The sequence below is a fragment of the Erpetoichthys calabaricus genome, chromosome 16 (assembly GCF_900747795.2).
Source record: "Erpetoichthys calabaricus chromosome 16, fErpCal1.3, whole genome shotgun sequence".
NCBI lineage: Eukaryota > Metazoa > Chordata > Cladistia > Polypteriformes > Polypteridae > Erpetoichthys > Erpetoichthys calabaricus.
The window spans coordinates 81,927,844-81,945,797 of record NC_041409.2 but is presented as its reverse complement, the minus strand read 5'-3'; the positions used below and the strand labels follow the sequence as shown (position 1 = coordinate 81,945,797).

The 17,954-nt window shown below is 35.4% G+C and overlaps 1 protein-coding gene across 2 annotated transcripts in view; it reads left to right on the top strand.

The window, feature by feature from the left end:
* Nucleotides 1–17,954, top strand: part of ino80 (INO80 complex ATPase subunit) — a 191,659-nt gene that overhangs the window by 104,084 nt on the left and 69,621 nt on the right. For both annotated transcript variants that reach the window (XM_051919982.1, XM_028821952.2), the window contains exon 26: nt 3,139–3,364. In XM_051919982.1, the coding sequence (XP_051775942.1) occupies nt 3,139–3,364 (226 nt within the window). The remainder of the gene's footprint in view (nt 1–3,138; nt 3,365–17,954) is intronic.

Here is a 17,954-nt window from a genome sequence, read left to right as displayed (position 1 = left end):
TCCTAAACTGTGTGTATGTCATTAACATCTTCATGATGACAAGAGGGTGGTAATCTTCCGTAAACTGATAAAAACATATTTCCAACTTGAGTGTGGTTAATTTATCAGATTTTAAATAAATAAACAATTTCAGACAACCTTTGATGTCTACCTTCAACTTTTAATTTTGAATTCTATCCCTATTGAACATTGACCACTTTATTTATCTTGGATGTTGTTTGTTTCAATGGGAAAACATATAGAGAGAAAAATCCAGAGTTACATAAAATTTGGTAGTTGAGCTTTTGATCACTTGAGAAAAAACATATTTGTAATCTGAGACATCAGGACAAAAAACAAACATACTTTCTGGGTTACTGTTGCAATTCATTCTTAACTATATAAGGTGAAACATAGGCAAAGAACAAGAGACGCCTTAAAGTACTGAAGACATTCCACCAGTGAGACCTGTGCTAATGCTCTCTGGAGTGGCCATTAAATGCAGAAGACAGACTCTTGGGTTGTTGTCTTCTACTTTGGTAAACAAAGACTAATGAAGTGTTCCAAAGTTATCCTAAAGACAAACAGAGTGATAAGTAAAAGTAATTAAAAAAAAATAATTGTATGAAATGTTTCTTGAAATGCTCAACCATTTTTGAGCAGTGGAAGAAGCATGGGAAAGGCACTATATAAATAACAATTATTAAATCATTAAAACAACATTGAGAACTTATACAATGCTCACTACTGTTAAGGGAGCACCAACATTGATTTTTCTAATAAATTTTGTACCATTGAAGGCAGGTTTGCTGCATAGAATTGTTATTTTTCACTAAAGAAAAGCAGGATTTGCACTCAGTGCTGACAGCTCAAAAAGACATAGGGAAAGCCATGCTTTTCATATTTGGAAACTGACTTTTATCGGACTTTTAAATTTTAATATACAGTAATCCCTCGCTATATCGCACTTCGCCTTTCGCGGCTTCACTCCATCGCGGATTTTATATGTAAGCATATTTAAATATATATCGCGGATTTTTTGCTGGTTGGCGGATTTCTGCGGACAATGGGTCTTTTAATTTCTGGTACATGCTTCCTCAGTTGGTTTGCCCAGTTGATTTCATACAAGGGACGCTATTGGCAGATGGCTGAGAAGCTATCCAACTTACTTTTCTCTCTCTTGCGCTGACTTTCTCTGATCCTGACGTAGGGGATGTGAGCAGGGGGGCTGTTCGCACACCTAGACGATACGGACGCTCGTCTAAAAATGCTGAAAGATTATCTTCACGTTGCTACCTTCTGTACAGCTGCTTCCTGAAGCAACATGCTGCACGGTGCTTCGCATACTTAAAAGCTCGAAGGGCATGTATTGATTTTTGATTGAAAAACAAACTCTGTCTCTCTCTCTCTGTCTGCTCCTGACGGAAGGGATGTGAGCTGCCGCCTTCAACAGCTTTGTGCCGCGGTGCTTCGCATACTTAAAAGCCAAACAGCCCTATTGATTTGTTTGCTATTCTCTATCTCTCTGACATGCTCTGCTCCTGATGCGCACTCCTTTGAAGAGGAAGATATGTTTGCATTCTTTTAATTGTGAGACGGAACTGTCATCTCTGTCTTGTCATGGAGCACAGTTTAAACTTTTGAAAAAGAGACAAATGTTTGTTTGCAGTGTTTGAATAACGTTCCTGTCTCTCTACAACCTCCTGTGTTTCTGCGCAAATCTGTGACCCAAGCATGACAATATAAAAATAACCATATAAACATATGGTTTCTACTTCGCGGATTTTCTTATTTCGCGGGTGGCTCTGGAACGCAACCCCCGCGATGGAGGAGGGATTACTGTACTCCTATTCACCCTTTTGAAATTTCATTTAGCATAGATTTGGAAAAACACAAATTCACTGACCATTTCCTGTCCTAGAAAATATGTTGTTTTTTATCTTGCACTTTTATAAGGGAATGTTTGATCCAGCTTTTTTAACTATCAAGGCTGTTCGTTAACAACCTTTACCTTAATTTTGAATATGTCAAAGTGACTGTTTGTCAAAGGTTGAAAGCAGTTGGCAAAGCCTTTTTAAGTTAAGCAATATTTGTGGTTGCAAAGTTAGAATTGTGCAGCTTCAAATTTATCCTCTTCTCTTCTGCCACACTGATTTAAGTTCTTTCTAACATTGTACCTGATTCAGTTCTAAACATCTACTATATAATAAAACACTAAGGTTTGTGTGGCCAGTCCCTGAAAGCAATCTGATTGATCAGTTTGACTTTAATGTGATTGGCCAATTTGGCTTTGGTGTCGTGTAAAACTGAACAAGAGGTGAGAAAGAAACTTTACGGGAATGCCCTTGAGAGAGGGGGCGTTGGAGAAGAGACAATCAGACAAATGCAAGAGGAAAGATGCTGAAATTACACGTATGGCAAGAGATAGCAAGTATTTTTAATATTCTATTACTTTTCTTTGACAGGTACTGTGGCTAGTCTGAAATAATTAATATCTTCTATAGCTTGTGAGTGATGGTCAAAGACAAATATTCACTAGAAAATGTACTGCTGATCCTTGATCTAACCGAAAGTTATACAGTATGTCGTACGTGTCATTGACCAGAAGTAGGAATCAAATGCCTGAAGCTTTTCTGGGTTTCAGTTTAAAGTGTCTGTAAGCAAGCTCTGTGAGCTCAGTATCATTTCTCAAAACTATCTTTGACTTTTTAAACTTTGTTTTTTTTTTTATTATTTGGATCTTGTGTTATGGATATCTTGCCTATTTTTCATTATTGTGCTTTAATGTGTTTAGCTTTTTTGCTTGGACTTGACTCTGAACTTGTCCAGTTGTTTGTAATGCTTTGTTCAGTAGATGCTCTGATCTTTTACTAGTTAACCGTGTCCACCAGATTTCTCAAAATATTTAATCTACGCTAAAACAACACCTTTGTCAGTTTTAGTCTTCTCTTACTTTTACTGTTTTATCATGGATTCCCAATTAAAAGGTAACACATTAGTGAAGGATCAATTTGAGGACAAAGTGAGCTTACATCAATGCAACAAAAAAAGAAAGGAAAATGAAACCAAAAGGCACAGTTTAAATGCAAATTAATCAGCTACATCTTTTGAAACCTTCTTATTTTTGCATTGACCATTTTTGCTTTGTACTCATTTTAGGTGTCTGCAGTCCCAATGGAACAGTACTGTAATGACCGTAGTGCTGAGTATGAATGGGCGGCAATGAAGGAAGGTGGAAATTTCATGGCGAAGCAATGCTTCTTGTATGGTGATCCAGCACTTGCAACTAACAGAGTGGGAAGACTTCCAGAATTCTTTCCAGAAAGTCCTGGAGGTGTCATGGCCATTAACCCTCGACATGGCTGGTCATTCATTAAGATACCAGGTACATTTTTTATTAAAGTAAAGAACTTCAAAGCATACTGGTGTTTGGGGAAAAAAAAAAGTTAGATAGGAAGAAGTTTAAAATGATCTTTTTCAGTCCAGTCTTTGTGTTTGATATTCTGTTTCATACCCTAAGATATTGATATTGAGAGAGTGGTATGTAAAAAATTAGATTTTAATTTAAAAGCTATTATTTTTTTTAATGTATATTTTCTTTTTCTCTTGAAGTTCCAGTTTTCATCCCATATTTGCTAAGATGTGTGTGTGTGTGTGTTAAGCTGATTGCTGGTTCTAAACTGGCCGTTATACAAGTGTGTATGTGCATGAATGGGGCTACAATGAACTGGTGCTTTGTCTGGGAAAGTTTTTGAGATTTAGAATGTTATATTTAAGACCACATACCGGTCGGTTTACTTTTTCAACTTCACATTTAACATAGCTGTGTCTGTGAGCATCTTTTATGATGTAATGAAAGTTATTATTTCTGTCCACTCTTTTGAAGAATATTGACATGAACCTAATTGATAAGTTATTAATTTACTGAAACTGGAGCTGCAACAGTGGCCAACACAATTATTCATTCTTTATGAACATGTTTTTAACACTAGAATCCCTGAAGCTTATGATTTTTTTCGTTGTTCCTGACCCTTTCCTGACATATGCCAAGAAGCTCGTTTTGCACATGTGTAGTTTAGCAAAACACAGGCTGCTACACCCCCCCACCCCAATTCAGTCAAATGAAAGCATTGTCCTGCTGCAATCCTCACAGCTGAACTCTGTGTTGAAGTGATTATCTGGTGATATGTTTGTAAGGAATTATATAGGTAATGAAATACCGTGAATTGAAATACATACATTTCATGTGTGTTCCGTGTCTATAACCATCTGTGTAAATATAGAGTGACAGAGGAAATTGAAGGCAAGAAATGCTAAACACTTGGCTAAAACAGAAAATGTTTTCATATGTCATAATAATAACGACATAATTTTGATGTGAAGTGTAGGATGTGTGAAGCCCAAATATCGAAGAAATACTTTCACAAAAGGTGTAACAAAACAAGTATGCTTTTATTCAAGAATAAAACCGTAGAAAAAGAAATTGCTCAATTGACATGTTGCTGAAACCCATCTATCAGTTGGTACAAAATAAGACGTTTACATACTTGTGTATTTGCGAGTTTCATTTTCAACCAATTGTCATAGTGGTATCGCTGCTCTGTTATGGATCTGCGTAAATGGCCCAGTGAATAAGCTACCATTTAGTAATGGTGAGGTAATAGGTACAAATCCTGTCTTCTCTGTATTTAGTGCTTTGAGTAGTTAGCTGCTATTATTATTACTGTATAACAAAAACATACATTTCATGTGAGTCTATAACATCCTGTGTAAATTTATGGTACTTGTAAAAGATGTTTCTTTTCCTTGCACATGGACATTGATATCAACATGTCATTTGAATAATTTTATATTCAGCTTTATTGTTAGATTCTTGAATAAAACTGAATTTGAACGATTTTTGTTTTTATTCAGTTTTATTCTTGAATAAAACTTAACTTGAGCAATTTTTAATTCAGTTTTAATCTTGGATTCTTGAATAAAAAAATTGTTCATATTGCATGTTGATGTGAATGTCCATGTGCGAGGAAAAGTAACATCCACCTTAGACACTGTGGTCTCTGTTTGCTCACCAAGAAGAAATTACTGAGCTGCGTTTGTGTGTCTGCTTTTATCCCTTCAGTGCTAACTTTTACAAGTACCATAAATTTACACCGCCGGGTACAGACTCAAATCGAATGCATGTTTTTATTATATACTGTAATAGTAACAATAATAGCAACACACTACTCAAAACGGTAAATGTGAAGAGGACCCAAGATCGAATCTGCAACCTGTTGATTATGAGGCAGCAGTCCTTAACTCTGCACCAGTCAAGAGGACATGTCTACTTCGTATCAGTTGATAGTTTGGCTTCAGTTTTTACACGTTGCCAGTAACATGTAAATTGAACAATTTCTTCTTCTTCGGTTATATTCCTGAATAAAAGCACACTTGTTTTTGTTATCCCTTTGGTGAAAGTGTTTATTTGATATTTGGACTTCAGTCTTCACTCATTATAAACTTCACATCAACAATTTGTCAGTTATTACTATAACGTGAAAAATGTTTCTGTTTTAGTTGTGTGTTCAACATTTCATGCCTTGCATTTCCTGTCATCCTACATTTACAAAGATTGTTGTATTCCAAATAGTGATGTATTATTTAACCTACACAATTCTAGACACCTTACTTCTAGCTCTGAGAATTTTGCATCTGACTTGACTTCAGCTGCCTGAAGGGATGGGATAGCAAGCTGTTTGCTGCTTGTGCTCACTGATACATTTGCAAAACTAAGACACTGCTGATGAGTTGCGAGGGAATTTAAGGTAGCCCGACATTATGAATATTTTCGTAAGCTTCAGGGATTCGAGTATTAATGTACAAGTTAACTGTACAGATTTAAATCATGAACATGCACCGAAGCAGAGATGGGATTTAAGCCTGCTAGCTAGTGGATTCCAGTTTTAGCTGTCTGGTCCATTGTCTGGAAGATATCTGAACTATTTTCAGAATCACTTTAGGCTAGATTTCCTAATGCGATTATAAACATGCACACAGCTGAAATCACAAAAGTTAAGCCTCATAATGTACTCCATTAAAACTCATAATGTGATTGGATAAGTTTTTTTTTTTTGTGAAGGTTTGTGGTTTTAATTTAATTAATAGGCAACAGGCTTTTCCATATGTAATTCTAATTATACATTTTTGTAAGCCTCAGAATGATAATTAAGTTGAAACTGGGAAGTCCATACATCTCATAATTTATTTGAAAATCACTTTTGATAGTTCTTGTTATTACAAATACTCTATAAAGTAAAGATTCATTGGTTGATCATACAAAAAGTCAGATAGACTTCGCCTATCATTGTGGGGTTTTCTCGTTTTGTTTTTGTATTGGGTGAGTTTCATTACAAATAATGCACTCTTCTAAAGCAGACATTTAATGAAAAGTCTTATGTGCCAACAGTTAAGCCTTTGTGAAGCGATCAAGATAAGTACAAAAGATTTCCAAAAGGAAAAAACACAATTTCTGTGCCAGATCACTTGATCTTTCCCAGACTGGGCAAAAAATGTCTGTAAGAAATCCTGTAAGGTCACACCAAGGCTTTAGAATATTACAAAGGCTGTAATTATCCCACAACATTTGGACTCCTAAATTTACTGCGTCAGGTGTAACCAGAGTAAATCCCACACTTTAGTAGGAAAAAATTACAGCACTACCATGTCAATGAAATAAAATTGCCCTTAAAAGAATGCAAAATTTAGAGTTTTCAAGCTATTATGTATTATGAATGTTGCTATTGTTTTTTGCATTTCCACACAACACTTCCCCATCTACTTCCAAGATTAGCACCACTGAGTTAGTTGTCATTATGTATGCCTGATCTTGAGGATAACAGCAACTACCTGTCCGTACATTTGCTTTAATTTAATCTGATTTTGATTAAATATCACTATTCACGTCTGTAGGATGAGACCTTAGCCTGGGACGCTCAAAAAAATCCATAGAGCATAGAGCTTTTCGTAGAAAGTCCTTTTGGGTGCAGATACATTTTGTAACAGTCTGGGGGCTGACTCCTTTTCATATTAATGTCTTTTTTCTGCTTTCTGTACACAATGGAGAAATTCTGAGTAGGCTGGAGATGTATAGTTTAAAAAAATTGTGTGGCTGTATTTCGTAATATTGGTCAAGCAATGCCAAATACCTCAAGAGCTGATTTGCGATAATTTTGTTACTTTATTTATAAACATCAAAGAACTCCAAGGACGTGACAAAGAAATAACCTCATTGCATTTAAAATAAGAATGAGCATGTTCTTAGTAGAACTTATTGTCTTTAGCTCTATTTGTTTATTTTAATTTAACATGCACAGGGATTCCAAAAAGATTAGAATATAGTTTTGTAAACCAGTATATTTATTAAATGAATAGATTCATTAAGCTGGCTGTTCATTTGGAATCCTTGGTCTGAGCTCAGACATTGGCAAACAATTTTGATTAGAAAGGAAACAAAGTAGTCTCTAATTTAGAGCAGCAGCAGCCCTCCATGCAGTGTGCCAACTAGCTGTATAGTTGAAATTTGATGTTTGCAAGAGCAGATGCAGTATGTGAAAATTGCAGTGTTTGTAAAATTATTCATTCACTCCCCTATTTACCTTCATTAGAATTTGTTAAAATTTGTATTTTGCCATAATGTGGACTCTTAAACATTTACTGTAAACAGACTAAAATAAATTTTAACAAGTAAAGCTAATCTTAATTTAAAAATCAAAAAGGTCTAATTACACTGTTCACCATTTTAGTATGACAAATCTAAATAGGCTATCTAACCACTGCTTTTCTTTAAAAGTCATATAATTATCTGAATTGAGTCCTACTATGTGCATTAAACGTATTTCAGGTGAGTGCAAGTTAAAGATACCCAACTCTGATAAGATTCACAGTAAGGTGCCATTAACTCTACAGAAAATTTAATTGTGAACACAAAAATGTAAAGCAAATCAGATTATTCATTGTAATTCTAAAGGTGTTTAACAAATTCTCATCTTTTATGGCTTGTTCTCTTGAAACTATTACATGTCTGGGCGCTCTAGTTTTGCAGGTAATTGTGTGTTTTGTTTTAATTTTAAATAGTTTTATTTTGAAAAATATAGCTCGGCCTTTTTAAACACCAGAACCAGTTCCCACAATATCGGGCACAAGGCACTAGGAAAACCTGCGTAGGATTCCAGGCTTATTGCATATGCATTATTATTTAAGTAAAATATGAAAAAAGTCCAGTGGGGGTTAAATGCATTTTATAGGCACTTAAGAATTAATATATACTGTTTAATGTTAAAATAATCATTAGGATAGTTGTATTTATTTAATGGTATGGTTTGGGCCTGGCCTTAGTCTTAAAACCGCTGAAAAATATATTAATTTTCCTAAGATGCATAATTTATTCCCATGACGAGGTAGTCTGGCTTCAAAAGAGGCTAACATTTGTTTCCAGAAATGCCTAGAATTTCCAAACTGTTATTCAAATTAATTTTTCACTATATTCCAGTATAAAAATTAATTCAAAATTTGCTATTTCTTATCATATGAATTATTATTGAATATTATATTCTATTAACTAGATAATATTGCATTTATCATTTTGTCTGACTAGCAAAGGTACTGTGTCTGGTATTATTCATATTACAAAACAGTATATAGAACTGTATTATTGCTAATAACGGACAATCCAATAAAGAAAAAGTGCAAAGAACCTGTTATTGTGATAATTTTGTATATCTGTTTGAGTTTGTTCAGGTTAGGTCACCACACACTATATTTTAATCTGTTTAATAATATTTTCCCATTTTGTATTGTTCTTCAAAAGATGTTTCTTTATATGGTTTTAGTACTGAATAAAATAGAACAAAGTTGTTGGGATTGACTTTAGCCCCCAACAACCCTGATTTGGGAGGTTTGAGAATGACTGACTGGCTGAAATTGGACATTCCCTTTTTGTGACAGCTATAAATAACAAATCTGCTATATCTAACCTTGTTTAAGGCTTTTAAACTTTTTACAAAGACAAGTTTTAGTTGCATAAATATGCTTTTATTATTGAAATTATTTTTGGAGGTAGCACAGTAGCAAAATGTTTAGCTTAGCTGCCTGATACGTCCACCAACCTTTTTGTTTATCTCTTTTCTATGAGAGCTTTGATAAAATTATAGTGTGATGTAGCCATTTTTGTGTAAACCACCACAGAAGAGTGGACCATTAATGTTGCTGGTCTAGTGCTGAGCTGTTATAACAACACAAAATCCAAAGAATCAACATGACAGCCATGTTTCACACCATGATCCTTTCAAGTAATTAAGTCAAGCACACCTTAATAGTCATTATGCTGAGGCAATTTACATTCCTGAATCTATCTAACCTTCATTATTTGAAATATGGGAGGACACCAGTTCATGTGGAGAAAACCCACACAGATGCATCGGGATTGAGACCCATTTCCCAGGAACAATAAGCCACCAGCTGTAACCTCAGCACTGCAATGCTGCTAAAGTAATATATCAGTTTATTGTAACAATTTTGTCTTTATATAATACTAGCCATGGTACCTTTTGAAGACTGGTAATAGCAAACATTTTGAAATTATTCTATCTCTTGCCCTACGTGTACTTTCAGTGTCTTTTCTCTATATTTGCATGTGTCTGAACCTCTCTTCACTGGCGCTCCCTGTTCAAGTGTGTTCTTGTAAAGGCTGCTTCTCTGACTCCTGTTCAGTTTTATACTTGCCATTTTTGAAGGCGACTTTCTCAGAGTGCCTCTTATACCTTTACTCCTCCTTGTGCATCTCACACTCACACTTCCTCTTTCGTCGCGTCACCAAAGCCAAACTGACCAATTAGAATGCTCTGAGGGACTGGACACACAGACCTTAGTGTTTTATTATATAATAGGTTTATGTTTGCAAGACAACAACAACAACAACAACAACATTTATTTATATAGCACATTTTCATACAAAAAGTAGCTCAAAGTGCTTTACATAATGAAGAAAAGAAAAATAAACGACAAAATAAGACAACATTAGTTAACATAGAAAAGGAGTAAGGTCCGATGGCCAGGGTAGACAGAAAAAACAAAAAAAACCTCCAGAAAGCTGGAGAAAAAAATAAAATCTGTAGGGCTTCCAGGCCACGAGACCACCCAGTCCCCTCTGGGCATTCTACCTAACATAAATGAAATAGTCCTCTTTGTAGTTAGGGTTCTCATGGAGTCACTTGATGCTGATGGTCATACAGACTTCTGGCTTTTAATCCATCCATCATTGTTGGAACATCATGGTACTTTGAGTAGATGGTGGTGGCGCAAGCCACCGCCAAAAGGACACCGGAAAAGGAAACAGAAGAGAGAGTAGGGGTTAGTACAGATTTTAGAGCCACCATGAATAGTTATTATAATGAATTGGATATACAGAGTATCAGGATTTAAATTACAGTGAAGTTATGAGAAGGCCATGTTAAAGTAATGTGTTTTCAGCAGTTTTTTAAAGTGCTCCACTGTATTAGCCTGGCGAATTCCTACTGGCAGGCTATTCCAGATTTTAGGTGCATAACAGCAGAAGGCTGCCTCACCACTTCTTTTAAGTTTTGCTCTTGGAATTCTAAGGAGACACTCAGTTGAGGATCTGAGGTTACGATGTGGAATATAAGACGTCAGACATTCCGATATATAAGATGGGGCGAGATTATTTAAGGCTTTATAAACCATGAGCAGAATTTTAAAGTCAATCCTGAATGACACAGGTAACCAGTGTAGTGACATCAAAACTGGAGAGATGTGTTCGGATTTTCTTTTCCTGGTTAGGATTCTAGCAGCTGCATTCTGCACTAGTTGCAAACGATTTACGTCTTTTTTGGGTAGTCCTGAGAGGAGTGTGTTACAGTAATCTAGTCGACTGAAAACAAACGCGTGAACTAATTTCTCAGCATCTTTCAGTGATATAAGAGGTCTAACTTTTGCTATGTTTCTTAAGTGAAAAAATGCTGTCCTAGTGATCTGATTAATATGCGATTTAAAATTTAGATTACAGTCAACAGTTACCCCTAAGCTTTTTACCTTCATTTTGACTTTTAATCCTAATGCATCCAGTTTATTTCTAATAGCCTCATTGTATCCATTATTGCCAATCACTAAGATTTCAGTTTTCTCATTATTTAACTTGAGAAAGTTACTATTCATCCAATCTGAGATACAAGTTAGACATTGTGTTAGTGAATCAAGAGAATCGGGGTCATCAGGTGCAATTGATAAATACAGCTGTGTGTCATCAGCATAGCCGTGGTAGCTCACGTTGTGCCCTGAGATAATCTGACCTAATGGAAGCATGTAGATTGAGAAGAGCAGCGGACCCAGGATAGAACCTTGTGGAACACCAAATAGGATATCATGTGTCTTTGAGTTGTAATTACCACAACTAACAAAGAATTTTTTTCCTGTCAGGTAGACAATCCATTTACAGTAATCCCTCCTCGATCGCAGGGGTTGCGTTCCAGAACCCCCCGCGAAAGGTGAAAATCCGCGAAGTAGAAACCATATGTTTATATGGTTATTTTTATATTGTCATGCTTGGGTCACAGATTTGCACAGAAACACAGGAGGTTATAGAGAGACAGGAACTTTATTCAAACACTGCAAACAAACATTTGTCTCTTTTTCAAAAGTTTAATCTGTGCTCCATGACAAGACAAAGATGACAGTTCCATCTCACAATTAAAAGAATGCAAACATATCTTCCTCTTCAAAGGAGTGCGCGTCAGGAGTAGAGAATGTCAGAGAGAGAGAGATAAAAAAGCAAACAATCAAAAATCAATAGGGCTGTTTGGCTTTTAAGTATGCGAAGCACCGTCGGACAAAGCAGCTGCAAGGAAAGGAGCAATGTGAAGGTAGTCTTTCAGCATTTTTTAGAGGAGCGTCCGTATCCTCTAGGCCAGTGTGCGAACAGCCCCTCTGCTCACACCCCTTCCATCAGGAGCAGAGAATGTCAGAGAGAGTGAGAGAGACAGAGAAAAACAAACAATCAAAAATCAATACGTGCATTTCGAGCTTTTAAGTATGCAAAGCACCGTGCGGGAAGCATGTCGCTTGACAAAGCAGCTGCACGGAAGGGAGCAACGTGAAGATAATCTTTCAGCATTTTTAGACGAGCGTCCGTATCGTCTAGGGGTGCAAACAGCCCCCCTGCTCACACCCCCTCCGTCAGGAGCAGATAATATCAGAGCGAGAGAGAGAGAGAAAAGCAAACAATCAAAAATCAATAGCTGCTGTTTGATCTTTTAAGTATGCGAAGTACCATGCGGGAAGCATATCGCTTGACAAAGCAGCCACATGTAAGGTGAAGGTAATCTTTCAGCGTTTTTTGAGGAGCGGCCGTATCCTCTAGGGGTGCGAACAGCCCCCGTGCTCACAATATATTTGAGGAGTTTTATTTAATACGTAATAAGCGCTCTGGTTGGGTAGCTTCTCGGCCATCTGCCAATAGCGTCCCTTGTGTGAAATCAACTGGGCAAACCAACTGAGGAAGCATGTACCAGAAATTAAAAGACCCGTTGTCCGCAGAAATCCGCGAACCAGCAAAAACTCTGCGATATATATTTAAATATGCTTACATATAAAATCTGCGATAGAGTGAAGCCGCGAAAGTCGAAGCACGATATAGCGAGGGATTACTGTATCTGTTTTCAGAATCCAAAGTGCTCATTTTAAGATTATGGAGAGATAAAGCCTAACTCTGCAGCATCAGACACATGGCATGAACCAATGTTTAACGAGCACATTTTCTTGTACTGGGCAAATTTGCAGTTGCTCATTAACCAAACATTCACTTTCATTGCATGTGGGTGAAGGGAGAATATGAAATTGCAAACTTCTTCAGTGACAAAGACATCAATCCAAAGTACTTTTTATTTTCATGCTATAGTTAGTTACCCCAAAACAATAAACTCTGCCTTTTTTGAGATATAATTTTTATTCTTTCTTTTCATTAGACCGGCAGTAAATACATTTATTTTAGAGGGCCCTTTTCATAATAAATGTTAAAGTGCTTAAAGAAAAGCAAAAAATATTTATAACAATAATAAAGTCAAACATATAATCAAGACATGATTATTTATGTTATATTAGAATCAGATAAATGCTTACTACATTTGAAATATTTTACGACCAGATTTCATATGAGTATAAAAATTATTTACAGCTTTCTTATGATTCTTTGGCTGTATAACACATGTTTGAGGCCAAATATGCAATATTATGAGCAGTTTTAATGTCCACATTACAAGAAGGACATAACAACTTTAGAAGAAAATCCATGGATGAGCTGCTGCATGGTATGAGTAAGTAGGATAGATTGATAATTTCACCTTAAGGAAAAAGAAATAAATTGTAGAGAGTAAGCAGGGCAATTCTTAACAAAGGAGCATAGGGTGAAGTCAATTAAAGGGTAATTTTAAAGAAATTTAGAAGATAATTCTTTAGACACAGGTCTGTAGCATTAAACAGTACCTCTTGTTGTAGTTGAAGGTATTTCCCTTTAGAGTCTTCACATCAGGATTCAAAGCTCCTTCAGAATTTTCAGGTTATTAGAGTGCTGGTTTTAACAGTCTGTTCCTGTCAAAAGTCTTTTTTATTTTCTTTAATCGGGAATTCTGATCAATGAGCATGTTTTTTTCAGTGCAAAAATATGTGTGTTTAGTTAATATGTTTTACGTAGTAGAGGTTAAAATTCCAAATCAAAAATAGAAATAAAAAAAGGAAAAGGTTAAATATTTTTGTAAATGTTCTTAACGGTCCTAATAGTCAAAAGAGGGGAAAAGTTTAAAACCCCAAAGTCTGAAGCATTTAATTATTTATTTTTAAATTGATTTAAAATACACAGAGGAAGCATTGCTGTAAAATATGATGGAGACTGCAATGCCACAAATTAGTGCTTGTCCCGCAGTTAAGCCTCAACAGGAGAGGATCCTTGGAAAGAAACTCCAGCAAATGGTGTCATCAAGAATACAACAAAAATAATGTGGAATAGCAATAAAAAAATCATTATAAGAAAACAAATCATGGAAAAAATATTCCAAACATTCAAAAATAGCTGAAGATAATTTGTCTCGTCTCCCTCTCCTGCTGATTATCACCAAAGGCAGTGTGGAGTGATGGCTATGGTATTAGATTTTAAACCACTAAGTTCATTCCTCATATCCAGCTTGCTGTGTGATCCAGAATAAGTCACTTAATATGTCTGTGCTCCTGTTGTAAAAATGGGTATTAACAATTCTGTTGTGTCCTAAATTGTAATTCATCATAAGTCATTGGGTCTGGTAAACAATATTATATTTATAGCTGAAAAGTGTCCGCTTTAATAAGTCTAGTGTGTGATCTTGCCTAGAATTTCTAACATAAGACACCGTGAGTGTTGACAGTGGAGCTTCACACTGTTCTTATGCTGTTCCAGGTAACCCTGTTTGTTGGAGCAAATGTGAACAAACAGTCATTGATCACCGTATTGTCCATTTAAAGATTTTCCTCCCTAGCATGATAGTGTAAAAGTGTAGTTTCCCTGCAGATATTAATCATGCAGTGTAATCCTCTAGGAATATAAGCAAAATATTAATTATTATCTGTGTACTGACAAAACTATACTCAGGAGCCAAATAGAAAACAAGCCTCAAATGTCCGTTGTAATATGAGACTTATAGTTCTATCAAAACAAAACAAAGCTTAAAATATTGGCCATTTTTGGTGTTTAGGCCCTGTTACCACTACAAACTTGTTCAGGAATAATTAGGTTCACGAAAATGAATGAGTTTTTCATAAAAACAACTTGTCTGGGCAGTGGGGTTTTTTTTTTTTTTTGTCTTTTTAAGTGACCGTGCAGCCTGAGTTTTGGCATGTGAAATGTGGTAATGGGCAAAACAGGAAACATTAATCGTACTACTGCTAAATGAATCTGAAAATCATTAGTTAAATGAACTGTAGAACAAAGTAGTTTTGCAGATGTCCAAAGGCAATATTCAGTGAGTCCAGAGCAGTACAGGGCTGCTGAGTATGTCATGTTAAATATATTATAGTGTGTTATTATTTAGAAAATTCCCTGGAACTGTTATTGTTAATAGAAAGCAAACTTGAACCATGTCATGTTAAATATATTACAGTGCGTTATTATTTAGAAAATTCCCTGTAACTGTTATTGCTAATCGAAAGAAAACCTGAATCGTGTTTTGGGTCACATTCTGTGATAATGGGTTCATTTTCAAGCAGCATTTATCCTAGAATTAGAAAAGCTACTGTCATTCTAAAGCTTTTTTTTTTAAACTTGTTAGGATTAAAAAAAAATTATGTTCATCCATCCATCTATCTATTTTCTAATCCCATATTCATTGGGCTTTAAGTGGTTTAGCAAAAGAAAAATGTATTATGTGAACCACCTAATATTCAAATATTTGAAGTAGTTTAATTTCTGATCTTCTTTTTCTTCTTTCGGCTGCTCCCATTAGGGGTTACCACAGCGGATCATCTCCTTCCAATAATGCTTATACCCAGCCCTTGGATTAAAACACTTGATCTCCTTTAACAGCTTGAGGCTCCTTTAAAAGCAAACTACTGTGGTCCATCAAAATTCCACTATGTACAAAGTCTTGTGTAAAGAGTGCCACAGTCTATAACAGATAAGATCAAGCCACGGTTTGCAGGAAACATATTTACACTGGTATGCAGTATAGAAAATGTTGTTGATACACTTTGTGTACTGCCCTGAACAGGAAATACAGCACTAGTTTTAGAAAATGAGGGACATGCAAGATTCACAAGTCAGTAACATAATTGTCAATACTAAAGACAGAACCCTAAATCATAGTCAAAAATCATTGCACTAGAATCATTAACCAAGAGAACCCTCACAAAGTACACACTCAAAAATCTCCGCAAACTTGGATGAACAGGGAAGTTTTCATCTTGACATTGTATACCCATGAGCCATGTGATGTCACAACTGCTCCCTTCCAGGTATTTACCTAGCAATGTGGTGTCAACTGCTCCAGATGTTGGTGCCCTACATAAACAAAATGACATACTGAAAAGATTTTAAAATTAATCAACATTTCAACAACACCTTCTGGATGCAAACAAATGTTTAATTCAGAATCCTTAGGTCAAAAAACCTAACTATATGCATATATTTTTTTTTTCAAAAAGCACCTCAGGAAAAGCATACAAAATTAAAGAAAAATACAAACCATAACACTTCAGCATTATTCATTTATATAAAATGCACATATAATTGACAAGCGACTAGTCTATTAACATGGAGGAACCATATAAGAAACTGCAGAGTAGACTCTTTTTTCTTAAGAGACTGTGTTCCTTTAACACATCTATAACTTTGTTATGGCCAGTAAGATTTTCTACACTGTGGTATGCTGTGCTGGTAACACCACTTCAAGAGAAGCCCACCGAATCAACAAGCTAATTAAAGGGCAGGCTCATTTATGAGATGCACTCTCTACCCCCTAAAGGCAGTAGTGGAGTAGAGAATGAATACAAAACCTGAATGCCATTATGAACAATGCTGCACATCCTCTCAGTGACACACTAACATTCAGGGACTTTTAAACAGTTAGTTAGTCAACAGAAGTGTGTCAAGAAACACTGCAGGGGCTTTTAATTACCTACGGCAATATACCTTTATAGTGCCTCTCTATGACTGCTCTCTTATCATTAGCCAGGTCGTCTTATAATTCTTGTGTATGTTTTAGGGTGCTTGTTGTTTGAGGTAATATTTCTTGAGCTTCTCTTAAAAATGGTAAATTTTCCCTTGGGACAAATCTCCAACCATCCATTTCAAAGACAATAAATGTTTATATGACTACAATACTATTGATTATTGATATAAAAGCATACTTTATGTTATGAAAACATTTTCTTTTGGAAAATACATTTTCTTTCCACCTTTAGAATTAGCTTATCTCTGTTACAAGAGATTAGAATATATATATTTTTTAAGGAGCTGCAGTGGATTTGACAATGCAACTAAGGATCTCAATTGAATAGTCAGAAGGGTACCCATTCAGTCCTCACCACTTAATTCCAACATTATCCTATTCAAGTAACTTAATCCTCCTGTAATTCATTTGTAGAAGTATGCCAGCAATTGTAATGCACTCTTGTGATTTGTTATGTAAATAGTATAAATGAGTGGTAGCCAAATGGTGATTGGTTTTGGTCACTGAGACAACTCTTAAGGTCAAAAAGCTTGCATCCTGTCCAGTTAATTACTGACTGGCTTTTAATTTACAATATAAAGTGCTGTGTACTAACAGATAAAAAAGCATTTGTGGACTTTCTAAATCTAGAAAACAAACCGGTGCTTATTTCCTAATATTACATTTTCTGTCAACAACTGACATGTGATTACCTTATAGTTGTGCCTTAGTTTGAAAGAATCATGAAAGATTTTAACTAGCCACTGTGAAATTCTTGATGGTTAATTAAAACATGAATTACATACCAAAAATATAAAATGCTTGAAGTAATCGTGCTTAGTGTTTGAAAGCAACATGGCAGTACTGTATGCACTATATATGCAAAGGTGGCCATAATTTGTCAGATACACACTGTAGGGTTTATGATTATATTGGGGATATACAAATTCACATCACCACTTTTAATGCATTTAAATTTACAGATATAATTAAAAGAAGTGTTGACATAATACTAAACTTTTAGTTTGTTGTTTACTCTACAGAAATCAAACAGCACACTGTGTTCCAATTTCATGCATGAAAAGTCAAATTACATAAAACATGTAGGGTTAATAGGACACAGCTCTGAGATTTCAGAGGTTCTACTCCATTTGTATTAAAAAAAAAAGTAACTATAACCCAATTAATGTACATTCCCACATATACATTAAATTATTTATTAAAAGTTGTCACTATATATACTGCATATACTTT